The sequence below is a fragment of the Larimichthys crocea genome, chromosome II, assembly GCF_000972845.2.
Source record: "Larimichthys crocea isolate SSNF chromosome II, L_crocea_2.0, whole genome shotgun sequence".
Classification (NCBI taxonomy): Eukaryota; Metazoa; Chordata; class Actinopteri; family Sciaenidae; genus Larimichthys; species Larimichthys crocea.
This window is the reverse complement of record NC_040012.1, coordinates 5,562,699-5,576,710: the sequence shown is the minus strand read 5'-3', so window position 1 is coordinate 5,576,710 and position 14,012 is coordinate 5,562,699. Positions and strand designations below refer to the sequence as shown.

The 14,012-nt window shown below is 38.2% G+C and overlaps 1 protein-coding gene across 2 annotated transcripts in view; it reads right to left on the bottom strand.

Moving 5' to 3' along the window:
• Positions 1-9,465, bottom strand: part of LOC104940150 (GTPase IMAP family member 7) — a 12,241-nt gene extending 2,776 nt beyond the window's left edge. Inside the window, exons 1-2 of one of the 2 annotated variants that reach the window (XM_027290335.1) lie at positions 9,394-9,465; positions 7,451-8,046 (exon numbers count right to left, since the gene is read on the bottom strand). In XM_027290335.1, coding sequence (XP_027146136.1) covers positions 7,451-8,046; positions 9,394-9,418 — 621 coding nt within the window. In that variant the 5' untranslated portion in view covers positions 9,419-9,465. Of the gene's footprint in view, positions 1-6,485; positions 8,047-9,393 lie in introns of those variants that run through there. The other variant, XM_027290327.1, reaches the window with a different exon arrangement.
• Between the last annotated feature and the right edge of the window lie 4,547 nt (positions 9,466-14,012).

Genomic DNA, 14,012 nt, shown 5'->3' with positions numbered 1-14,012 from the left:
TTGAAACTTCCCTGGAGGGTGTGAATCATTTCCACTGAAAACACTCCTCATTGATGGACTTTGTCTTCACTAATGTGTGACCAAACTGACAAAGACTGAAACTAAAGACATCAACCGTTATACTTTGATTTGATTTGAGCTACAAACTTTAAGGTTGTTTTTCAGTTGTTTTTTGACTTCAAACTGTGTCGGGAAGCTGTTCCTGTTACAAAGGAAACATTGCTGGTAACAACAGAACAGAAAGCTTCTGCAGTCAGCAAAATCCACAAGATGAAATATAAACAGAGTTATGGTAAGGAGACATACATTTCTCAGGTTCACGTGTAGTTTCTTGGTGAGTTACAGATATTTATTGTACTTTGTGAGGTGCTTCTGATAAAAATTAGGGCTGTCAATCGATTAAAAAAAATTAACTATTAATCGCAAAAATTTCTGTAATTAATCGGCGATTAATCTATCAATAAATGTATCAATAAATTAATGCATTTTTCTGAGACTGAAGCTTATATGATACTTATTTATGTAAAATGATCAAATTAATGTAAGATAAAACACAGAGAAAGTATATTTAAATTCATTCATTTTATTGGCTTAGGTGCACATATGCACATGTGCAAACAGAAAAAAGCCAGAATGAGGGAAAAAACTGACAAGTGCCACACTCCTGTAGTGTAGACTGGGTCGTTTTGCTTTGAGGTGAATATGGTTAAAGTGTGTTCTTCTGTGGAATTTAAATTCGGCTTTGCAAAACTGTGCAAATTACCTTGTTTTTGTTACAGGAGCCGTTGGGCAAACTTTTTAAAATGAAATGTTCCCCCTAAAAGTCCGCCTATCCATGCTTTCCGCCCATAGACCTCTCGCTTTTAGTTTAGGATAGATCATAGACATATATACATAGACTATCCTGTTAGTTTAGGACTAGATCATAGACATAATACATAGAACCTCTCCCTTGTAAGGTAGGATAAGATCATAGACATATACATAGACACTCCTTTAGTTAGGATAGATCATAGACACATATATACTAGAGTCTCCTCCTAGTTAGGTATAGGATAGATCATGACATATATTACATAATGTATATGTCTATGATCTATCCTAACTAAAGGAGGTCTATGTAATATGTCTATGATCTATCCTAAGACTCTCCTTTAGTTAGGATAGATCATAGACACATATACATAGAGTCTCCTTTAGTTAGGATAGATCATAGACATATATACATAGACGCCTCATTGAGCACGTTGGTTCGTTGCTGCGATACGTTACCTTGTCCGCCATATTGGATGTGGCAGATTTGCCCGTAAACTAATACAAGCAGGGCCGGTTTTAGCTATGGGCAATGTGGGCGACCGCCCAGGGCGCAGTCTCCGTGAGGGCTTTAAGTTAATGCCTCTTATACACCCGTTCACACACACACACTAATATATCTGGGAAACAAAGCTCTACTTTGCCACATCCAAAATGGCGGCCGCCACCGGAAGTAAACAAAACCGCGTTAATTGCGTTAATTTTTTTTAACGCGTTAATTCTTTAAAATGAATCGACAAAATTAACGCGTTAATTTTGACAGCACTAATAAAAATAAATGAATCTAATGTAATGCAGGTTTCTGATTCAACCACAGCCTGATTTTTATTGACTTTTTCATTTCCATGAAGTCAAACCCTGTTTTTGATTTTTTTTTAGTTGCATTTTCAGCAACAGTCAATGTATTTGCAGTAGTTTTCATTTGTGGTGTCACGTGATCCAAATTGCCGTCACACAATCTACTCAGTGGAAAAGATTCATGAATGTTATCCAGCTCCCCTACAGCCAGTAGTCGAGTTGTAAAATGAAACCAGGGGGGATGGTGAAATTTTTCATTTATGTAACCTATTTTCCAGCAGGGGGATCTGGGGGTCCTCCCCCAGGAAATTTTGTATTTCTTAGATGCAATTTCCTGCATTCTAGTCAATTTTAGGGTGACTTGCTAGACATGGCAAATTCTAAATCCCATCTGATTCATAGCTTGCATTTTCAGTTGCATGGCCTGCACAAGGAAAGAAACAATAACCACTTAACTATGGACATCATGTCATTCACATCTTTTTTAAACATATTTGTAAAAACATTTTAAATATCTTTATTTGTGAATGTGCTCAAATATTTTTTTAAACACAACTTTGTGTATGTTTTTAACATCTTTGTATGTTTTTAAACATATTTAAATACATTTAAACACATTTTTGTTAAAAACCTCTTCACTTAAAAAAACACAATTTAAGGAGGAGGAAAGAAGACTTCGAGTTTTAAGACGACGCGATGTTTGAAACAAGCGGTATTAAAGAATATGAAGCAGCAGGTAGGCCAACACAGAGTGTGGATGATTGACACCTGTCACCTGTCGACCAATCAGAGTCAGGAGAATCTATTAGGACCGCCCACATTCACCTTTGACCCACCAATGGCGATCCAGAATGAAGTAAACCCAAAGGTAGTATATCGCAGCAAGAGGTCTCACTTCACTGTCAAAGCCTCTTTGTCTTTATGCAACAACCAGGAGCTTCGTGACTGATTCAAACTAAAGCAGAGACATAGCAGGAGACATTAGCAGGAGACATAGCAGGAGACATTAGCAGGAGACATTAGCAGGAGACATAGCAGGAGACATTAGCAGCGTTTCTTCGCGCTGGACATACTGTGTCGTTTTGTGGATTTTTGTTGCTACTCTTTGGGGGCTAGCTCGCCGAGTTTTCATCGCACAGTGATGAGACACATATCTTTGTAAGATATATTTTTATTTTTCCCCCACCGCGCCTCCCCTGAAGTCCTCTGGCGCCCCCCAAGGGAGGCGCGCCTCACACTTTGAAAACCGCTGACATAAGAAGGGATGACTATTTTAGAAGAGGGATGATTTTGACCATTTTTCTCCACAGGGTGGATGGCATCCCCCCCATCCCCCCTCAACTCGAGTACTGCCTACAGCTAGTTACTATTAATAGAAACTGACCCTTTTTATTGTATTTTTACACATATTGTCTGCTTTCATTTAGTGTGCTATGCAACTAATAAGTGTAATAAGTGTAAATAAATAAGTGTTAATAAGTGTCCTTATTAAAGTTTTTATTTTTGATCATCATTAGTATTATTATTGTATGTGTTTCTAATTTCTACTTTCTTGTAGAAAATGTACAAACACATACATAATATGAGAACAGACGTACGAATGACCAGGTGAAGAACATACAAAACAAACAAACACTTTAGAAGTGTAATTTATTGACAACAAAATCAAGTCAAGCCCATTTTTATTCATTTAACCCAAAAGTACAACTCACTTTACCATCTGAACAACATTTATCACTGTCTGTTGTTATGTCATCCATTTGGGTAAAGAAAAACAAAAAATGATTTTAACAGGATCAAAAACAAAAATTGAACAGCAGAAAAATAATAAAGCCTAAAAAACAACCAAGCAACCAAGACTGAAATCTTATGGGTTAAAAAGTTAATTAAAATGTTAATTCATGGTCATTTACAGATAATGATAGAACATGGAAGGTTAACTGAAAAGTAATCAGTAATTCAAGCTGTGAGATAAATGTAGTGGAGTGAAAATACTTTCAATTGTTCAGATTTATTATCGTTTTTCTTTTTATCTTTTTCCAGTTAAATCAAAGCAGGTCACTTTCATTCATGTAGTCCAATAACACAATATAATCATAATCACATACACTGTACAACAGACCCCCATTTTGTTTTCATAGAAAGTCATCCTACATTTCTGTGGTTCCTTAACTACAAACAGCATCTTAATACAGTATTGTATTGATACAGTATTGTATTAAGATGGAAATGGAAAAACAGAAACTATCCTTTATGACACAATTACTTCACCAGATAACATTTAGTGGTCACCTCACACAGTTATTAAAACCCAAGAACTGACTGTCTGTCATTATTACAGATTAAACCAAACAACAAACTCAACAATAATAATAATAATCAATACATACAATGAGACAGAACAGTCTGCATTAGAAAATCAGAAAAAGGTTTCATTACAGAATGGAACAAATGCCGTGATGCACTGCATTACATGCTGGCTGACTCCTCTCAGCTCCCTGTCTAGCCACTCTTCGCTGCATTTCTTCCATTTCTCTCCTTCTCCTCGCCATCTCTCTTTCTTGCTGTGCCATCAGCTCCTTCTGCCTCTCCATGTCGTCCTTCATTTTCTTCACTTTCATTCATGTAGTCCAATAACACAATATAATCATAATCACATACACTGTACAACAGACCCCCATTTCGTTTTCATAGAAAGTCATCCTACATTTCTATGGTTCCTTAACTACAAACAGCAACTTAATACAGTATTGTATTAACCCTCGTGCTCCCCTTTTTCTAAAAAGTGCTATGAAAATATTATATGTTCATATTTTTTTCAACTTTCACTGCATTAAATCTTTTGACCCTTAAATTTTAACCCTTTAATGTCATTTTGGGAACATGAATCCACATATTGTGAATGATAAAAACACAAAATATGAAATATTTTCTACACACTAAGTGCAAACTGTAATTTTTTAGGCAGGACTATTAGACCCTTGGGTATGTCAATAATTGACAACAACATTGATTTGAATGCATTATTATTTTTTGAGCAGTGTCAGTTTATTAAAAAAAATTAGTGCGAATGACCCTTCTGTGCAAAAAATGGTTTTTTTCTAAAAAGTGCTATAAAAATATTATATGTGCATATTTTTTTCAACTTTCACTGCATTAAATCTTTTGACCAACTTCAGTCCTAATCATAACTACCAACTTTTCATGTATTTCTTCAATTATTTTACCTTTTAATGCCATTTTGGGAACATGAACCCACATTTTGTTATCAAAATCACAAAATACAGAATATGAAACAATTTAAACAATTTAACAATTTGCATGTGTGTCAGTGAGGGAATTCAGCCAGTGAAGCAGGAGCTGTAGATACTTGACAGGTGGACTGCGCAAAAATACCTATAGCACTTAGCACACTGGGTATACACCTTTCGCTGCTTTCTGCAAAATGTGCACTGCCTGCATCCCCTGGTTGACCTCTCTTGTTGCTCCTGGAGACCTCCCACTGTACACCTACATTTTCCAGGCATATGAGGTCTCCATGTCACACAGCACCCAGACTTTGAAACCATATTTTGCCGGTTTGCTGGGAATGTACTGTTTGAATGAACAAAGGCCCTTAAAAGGGACCAGCTGTTCGTCGACACATACAGTTTTGTTCAAAATAATAGCAGTGTTTTTTAAAACGAGTAAATGTCAAAATCCTTATAATTTTTTTAATTTATTTTTTATTTCCATTCATTGGGAACACTGCACATTATATTTTACATCAAAACATGAAGAAAAAAGTACCAATATTTTAATTACTTTACAGAAAATGTAGGAAAAAATGATATTGGGCGGGCTGTTCAAAAAAATAGCAGTGTCTGCATTTGTCATTAAAAACTCAAATATTTACTCAATAAACTGAAAAAATGTTAAAAATTTAGCATTCATGTGAATTACTAATGAAATAGTTAGTTGTATAACCACTGTTTTTGAGAACTGCTTCACATCTGTGCTGCATGGAGTCAAACAACTTCTGGCACCTGTAAACAGGTATTCCAGCCTAGGATGATTTGACAACCTTACACAATTCCTCTGCATTTCTTGGTTTTGCCTCAGAAACAGCATTTCTGATGCCACCCCACAAGTTTTCTATTGGATTAAGGTCCGGGGATTGGGCTGCCCACTCCATAACATTAATTTTATTGGTCTGAAACCAATATGCTGCTCGCTTACTGGTGTGTTTGGGGTCGTTGTCTTGTTGAAACACCCATTTCAAGGGCATTTCCTCTTCAGCATAAGGCAGTATGACCTCTTCAAGTATTTTGATATAAGCAAATTGATCCATGATCCCTGGTATACGATAAATATGCCCGACACCATAGTAAAAGTAAAAGTTTAAACAATTTCCCTACGGGGATTAATAAAGTACTTCTGATTCTGATTCTGTAAGAGAAACAGCCCCATAAGTACAAGTACAGTTACTGGGGTGACATCAAATTTACAGCACCTGAGTAACCTGAGTAAACATGACCTTTGACCTCTTTAACCTTTTGATTTCGATTGATCGCTCTGGTTCTGTTTTTTGTTTTTGTATGGGGCTGTGTGTGTGTGTGTGTGTGTGTGTGCGTGTGTGCATGAATGTGTGTGTGTGTGTGTGTGTGTGTGTGTGTGTGTGTGTGTGTGTACGTGTGTGCATGAGTGTGTGTGTGTGCTGGGGGCATGAGGGTCTGTGGGCATAAGAAACAGAGGGAGAGAGATGGGAATGTGCAAAATGTGGTGAGCAAAAAAATGACTCTTTTTCCCTGTGCACATACACACACACACAAATAATATTCTCAATACACACATTCATACCACACATTTACATCAATACCAACACACCCAGACCATTTTAGTTGTAATTATGTGTTTTACTGCCAAGCAATCGTCGGAAATGCAACAGAAAAAGATCTCAATGAAACAGTATGGAATGGAGCCCTCAGCCATATAGTGCAAAATGACGTGAAATGATGGATAATGGATTTTTTTTTTCCAAGTCAAAAGCTTCGATTGAAAAAGTTGTCATACGTACAACATTTTTTTATGCCAAAATTAGAGTAGGATCAAAAGTGTATGTTATAATGGCAGTCAATGGTACAAAAAATGTCCTGAGGGAATCCAGAGGAACTTTCTTTTCTACACAGTGTATCATAGCCCTGTTATTAGATCTAAGGTTGGAATTTAAAATTGGATAAAAAACCCAAAACCATAGAAAGTTTTGTCTCACTACCATTAACACAGGCAAAATTAAAGTTTCTTCAAGTGAAAAGTGCACAAAATGTACCAAGGGGAGCATAATGGAAATGGAAAAACAGAAACTATCCTTTATGACACAATCACTTCACCAGATAACATTTAGTGGTCACCTCACACAGTTATTAAAACCCAAGAACTGACTGTCTGTCATTATTACAGATTAAACCAAACAACAAACTCAACAATAATAATAATCAATACATACAATGAGACAGAACAGTCTGCATTAGAAAATTAGAAAAAGGTTTCATTACAGAATGGAACAAACGCAGTGACGCTGCACGGTATTACATGCTGGCTGACTCCTCTCAGCTCCCTGTCTAGCCATGTTTCGCTGCATTGCTTCCATTTCTCTCCTTCTCCTCTCCATCTCTCTTTCTTGCTGTGCCATCAGCTCCTTCTGCTTCTTCAAGTCATCCTTCACTTTCTGTATTTCTTCCTCGTACTTTTCCTTTATTTCCTTCTCCAGTTCCTCCCTCTCTTTGCGCATTTCCTCTTCTTTCTCTTTCAGGATTCGTTGTTTCTCCTCTTCAATCGCCTTCTCTGCTGCTTGGAACATTTCATTGGTGTAATGGCTTCCTCCGTTCTTCTTTGTTATATTTCTGATCTTGTCCAGCAGCTCTCTGACCTGAGAACGATCTTCCAGCTCATTATTGAAGACGTGGTACTGACCGTTACATTTGTTCACAAGTTCCTGAAGCTCCTCGCATTCTGACAAGAACTTCTCAATAGGTTGCCCTTCGAGCAGGTCACCATAGGTAAAGAGAACCATGCTGTATTTGTGTGAATCTTTTCCGAAGATTTCCTCAATCTTCTCAACTGAGTCCTGCTCTTCGTCTGTGAATCTGCCCAGTCTGATGATGATCAGGAAGATGTGAGGTCCAGGAGAAGCATAAGTAATGCACTGGGCAAGATGTTTAGTGGTTGTCTGTTCATCAGTGTCGGTGTCAAACACACCTGGAGTGTCGATGACAGCAACCTTTTGTCCATCCACCTCACCAGAGGCCTTAGCACACTGTTTGGTCAAAGATTCAAAGGAGAACTTTGATTCAAAGACGTCTTTTCCCATAATGGTGTTTCCTGTGGCGCTCTTCCCAGCTCCAGTCTTCCCCACCATCACAATTCTGATCTCCTCATTATTGTACCTGGTTGGTTCTGATGGGATGAAAAAAATGTCAAATCACTTTAGATATTCATCAGATTGTCAAATATAATATGAGTAACTATGATTATTGGACTGTTGGGATTTGAAAAACCTAGTTAGTGTTTTAAAGAGAGTCAGGGCTCTCACAGAGTTCTGATCCTTTACAAGTAAGTCATATTATTATCAGAGATGTATAGTAACGAAGTGGAACTACTTAAGTACTGTACTTAAGTACTAAAATGCATCTGTACTTTTTTGGAGTATTATTTTTTTCCCCCAACTTCTACTTTTACTGCACTACATATTTTTGATGAATGTAATACTTTTACTCAGATACATTTTTCATGTGCTGAATCGTTACTCGCTACTCCTGTAGCGTCCAGCCGGACACGTGATGAATGACAAGGCGATATTCAACAAACTGCATTTATTGCTGAACGGTTTGGTTCCAGGACTCGGTGACTGTCGGCCGTAACCACGCCAAAAAAACAACTGAACAGTCCTGGTCTCACATCAACCTCGCTCGTGCGCCGTACGTCATACACCTGACTCACCCAGGTGCTCTCTCACCTGCTTATTCAGACGCATTCACAGACCATGGGAAATCACAGAACTCTACCAGAACAGTAACAACTAACATTAGAAGTGTGCCTTAAAAAATTGAGAAAATTATAAACAACAGTACTTGTACTTGTACTTGTACTTGTACTTTTACTTTCAGTACTTGAGCAGCAATTTTTTTTTACATACTTCTACTTGCAATACTAAGTACAAAACATTTGAATACTTTAGTACTTTTACTTAGTATGGTGTTTAAAGAAACTTCAGCTTCTACTCAAGTCGTTTTTGGATATAGCGCTGGTACTTTTCGTCCACTCCTTTACTCATCAGTACTTATACATCTCTGATTATTATATACAGATAATTATGAATGAAGGATAAACATGTAACCTCATGAAAAATGATTTAATCAAGAATAAGCAATGGTTAGGTGTCTGTTTAAATAGACTTATGTGCTCAAACATGCGGATGGAAACTTTGGACAGAAGTACGAAAATGTAGCTGACAGCTGTGGTGTGTATTGAATTGCATTGTATTACACTGACGTTGGTGTTCTCTTATTTTACCCATCCCATTTAATTTAATGAGAGTAGCCTGAAAACAGATCTCCCTGTGTCTACCAATACTCAGTATAAACTCAGAGAATACTCTGAATTTGAGAGAAGTTTGTTTTTCCTTAGAGCACTGTCGACTTTAGAACTGATGAGACTGGTTCAATACTTTGAGCTTGGACAAGCTGTCGTCATAAATAAATTTTCATAAGAAGTTACAACATATGAATGCAGTTCATTTACTACCACTTGTGGCATCTTTGCTGGCCATAGTTGCTTCTGGAGAGAAGAGCTGGTCGCTGCTGAGCTGAAGAAGTGAAGTGAGTCTGTCTGCAACAACAGCTCCTTATATAGACTTGTGTAATAACCACACCTACACTCCCTTCCTTATCTGATGTTGTCATTGAAGGCCAGCAAACCCTGTTGTTCACCCTCCCCATCATTATTATGTGAGGTCGACTCACCTGAGGCGTCTCACTCTGGATATCTCAATCTTAACAATAATATATTTGTTTTGTAATAATTCATAGTGTGTATTTTTTGCTCCTCCGTGCCTTTCTGAATGCATTTATTTTTAAAACCTTTTTTTATTAAGTATAATTCTGACCTGTCTTAACAAACAGAATGAGGGGGAATGTAGATTTATTACTGTCTCTGGTATGATGGATTTCTGCTTTTGACAGATTATATTAAAATGGTTTAAATGAATGTTACCGTTCAAGTTTGGAGTCCCCTGCCACAAAAACCTTGATAGGTTGGAATGTTCTTCCATGGTTTTAGGAAAGTCCTCCTTTCAAACAAGTTGTTATGAAAGGTTTGCAGAAAAAGCGGAGAGCTAAATGCTGTGCAATGCTAAAGGAAACAGCAGTCACTAGAAATTGATTATATTAGAAGCTCAGCATCTAAATTTGTGCAGAATTCACCTGCATGTCTGTGGACTGTGGGAGGAAGTTGGAGTACACAGAGAGTACCCCCCGAAACACAGAGAGAACATATTAACAGTGCATAACACTGCAACACTGTGCCACCCAAATGAAAAGTACAATGTTAAAGCTTAGGGTATAAAAAAATATACAAGTAATGTCTTTAGTTTCAGTCTTTGTTAATTGGGTCAACATTGAACACAACAAGTGAACACATGAGGAACAGAAGGAACCAAAAAGATGCATGAGGACTGGATAATCAAGCTGTTATATGATATCAATAAAACAGTGGAGGGTGTGAATCATATTTCCACTGAAAACACTCCGCATGTGATGACTTGTTGTCTTCACTAATGTTGACGAAACCGACAAAGACAGAAACTAAAGACGTCAACCGTATACTTTGATTTGATTTGATTGAAGACGTGGTACTGACCGTTACATTTGGCCACAATTTCCTGAAGCTCCTCGCTTTCTGCCAAGAAGTCCTCAATAGGTTTCCCTTTGAGCAGGTCACCATGGGTAAAGAGAACCATGCTGTATTTGTCTGATCCTCTCTGAAGATTTTTTGATATTCTACTCGTCTTCTCTTCTCTGTGAATCTGCCCGTGCAGTTGGTGCTGGGCTGTGCTGCTGCCACAAGGGGAGGGGGGTGTTGACCATCCGTCTGTTTTTCTCCACGTAAGTTCAACCGTCACCAGCTGAATTATTCAGTAATTGACAAAGGAGACTCTAGCTTTTGATTGGGGCCCTGAATTTTTGAAGTATATGTTGGCCATCTCGGCTTGTGACCATTTATACTGACCATAACTTTGACCTTCCTGAGCAGCATGCCACAATGCCAATAGTAGCTTATGAGGCGGTTGCTATTTTTACACGCCTTACCCCTGAATGTATGTCACATTAAGGGTAGTGATAATGTACTGGCTGATGCACTCTCCCGTGCACCCTGTTGACTCTGCACAAGACCCTGTTAGTGGGGTCCTGTGTTTATGTGCTCCTCCCTTCATAGGTTCTCCCTGCCTGTTCCCCTCCTGCCTCGTCGGGGAGATCCACCTCACCTGTGGCTCATCATAAAGGCATGGTCTTTGTAAGGTGGCTCTCTCTTGCTCTTTCTCCCTCCTGGATGGCTGGTGCCTCCGGGCACCCTGCATAGTTTTGGTTTGCTTGGTTTGGTTGTGTTCTGTTAGCTCTTGTTGCCTCATGATTACACTTAAAGGGTGTGAATCATATTTCCACTGAAAACACTCCTCATGTGATGACTTGTTGTCTTCATTATGTGACCAAACTGACAGAGACAGAAACTAAAGATGTTCAACCCTATACTTAGTTGATTTGAGCTACAAACTTTAGGTTGTTTCATTGTTTTTATGACTTTCAAACGTGTCGGGAAGCTGTTCCTGTTACAAAGGAAACATTGCTGGTACACAGAACAGAAAGGCCTCTGCAAGTCAGCAAAATCCACAATATGAAAAATATGAAACAGAGTTAATGGTAAGGATCTACATTTCTCAGGTACATGCAGTTTCTTGGTGAGTTACAGATCATTATTGTACTTTACAACAACAACAATAGAACATGGAAGGTTAACTGAAAGTAATCAGTAATTCAACTGTGAGATAAATGTAGTGGAGTGAAAAATACTTTCAATTGTTCATATTTATTACGTTTTCTTTTTATCTTTTCCAGTTAAATCGAAGCAGGTCCACTTTCATTCATGTGTCCAAAACACAATTAATCATAAATCACATACACTGTACAACAGACCCCATTTTGTTTTCATAGAAAGGTCATCCTACATTTCTTATGGTTCCTTAACTACAAACAGCATCTTAATACAGTATTGTATTGAAACAGTATGTGTATTAAGATGGAAATGGAAAACTGAAACTATTCTTTATGACACAATCACTTCACACAGATAACATTTCGTGGTCACCTCACACAGTTATTAAAACCCAAGAACTGACTGTCTGTCATATACAGATTAAACAAAACAAAACTCAAACAATAATAATAATAATCAATACATAACATGAGACAGAACATCTGCATTAGAAAATCAGAAAAAGGTGTTTATCATTGAATGGAACAATGAAAGAATATTATCTCTTTATATGCTATCTGACTCCTCTCAGCTTCCTCTCTAGCCTTTATTTCCTGCATTTCTTTCATTTCTCTCCTTTTCTCCTCCATCTCTCTTTTACGCTGTGCCTTCAGCTCATTCTGCCTCTTCATGTCATCCTTCGCTTTCTTCAGTTCTTCCTCGTACTTCTTTTATTTTCTTCTCCTGTTCCTTCCTCCTCTTGCACATTTCCTCCTCTGTGTCTCTTTCAGGATTCGTTCTTTCTCCTCTCAGCCTCTCTGAGCTCTGGAACATTTCAGTGTGTAATGGCTCTCCTCCTTCTTCTCTGTTATTTCTGATCTTGTTCAGCAGCTCTGTGACCTGAGAACGATCCTCCAGCTTATTATTGAAGACGTGGTACTGACCGTTACATTTGGCCATAAGTTCCTGAAGCTCCTCGCTTTCTGCCAAGAAGTCCTCAATAGGTTTCCCTTTGAGCCAGTCACCATGGGTAAAGAGAACCATGCTGTATTTGTCTGATTCCTCTCTGAAGATTTTTTGAATATTCTTAACCGTTCTTCTTCTCTTCTGTGAATCTGCCCGGTTTGCAGTTTGGTGCTGGGGCTGTGCTGCTGGCAAGACTGGGGGTGTTGACCATCCTTCTGTTTTTTCTCACTAAGTTCAACACCGTCACCAGCTGAATTATTCAGTAATTGAAAGGAGACTCTAGTTTTGATTTGGGCTCTGAAATTTTTTGAAGTATATGTTGGCCCATCTCGGCTTGTGACCATTTATGACCCATAACCTTTGACCTTCCTGAGCAGCATGCACAGGGCCAATAGTAGGCTTATGAGGTTGTTCTATTTTACAGCCTTACACCTGAAGTAATGTCCACATTAAGGGTAGTGCTAATTTACTGGCTGATGCACTGCTCCGTTGCACCTGTTGATTCTGACACAAGACCATGTTTAGTGTGGGTCCTGTGTTTATGTGCTCCTCCTCATAGGTTTCCCCTGGCCTGCTTCCCCTCCTGCCTCGTCGGGGAATCACCTATCACCTGTGGCCTCACTATAAAGGCAATGGTCTTTTAAAGGTGGGCTCTCTCTCTTGCTCTTGCTCTTTCTTTCTCCCTCCTGGATGGCTGGTGCCATCCGGGCACCCACTGCATAGTTTTTGCGTTGCTTGGTTTGGGTTGTGTTCTGTTAGCTTCTTGTTGCCTCATGAGTACACTAAAAAGGGTGTGGAATCATATTTTGCCACTGGAAAACACTTCCTTTTTTAAGCATGAATTGTGGTCGTCACTAAGGTTGACGAAACTGACAAAGACAGAAAAACTAAAGATGTCAATCGGGAATACTTTGATTTGATTTGATCTACAAACTTTAAAAGGTTTGTAAGTTGTTGTTTTTAATGACTTTCAACTGTGTCGGGAAGCGTGTTCCTGTTACAAAGGAACATTGCTGGTAACACAGAACAGAAAGCCTCTGCTGTCAGCAAAGCCACAATAAAGGAAAAGAGTGAACAGAGTTATGGTAAGGATCATACATTTCTCAGGGCACATGCAGTTTCTTGGGAGTTTACAGAATCAGTTGTGGTACTTTACAAACAACAACATAGAACATGGGAAGGGTTACTGAAAAGTTAAATCAGTAATTCAAGCTGTGAGATAAAATGGAGTGGAGTGAAAATAATTGTCAATTGTTCAGCAGTTTATTATCTTTTTTTTTTTCTCTGTTGAGCTTTTTTCAGTTAAAAAAATAAATCAAAAGCAGGTCACTTTTCATTCCAAATGTAGTCCAATACACAATATAAAAAATCAAGAATCACAATATAATGTGAATGATAATGGAATTGTTATTATATGTTGTTGGTTAAGT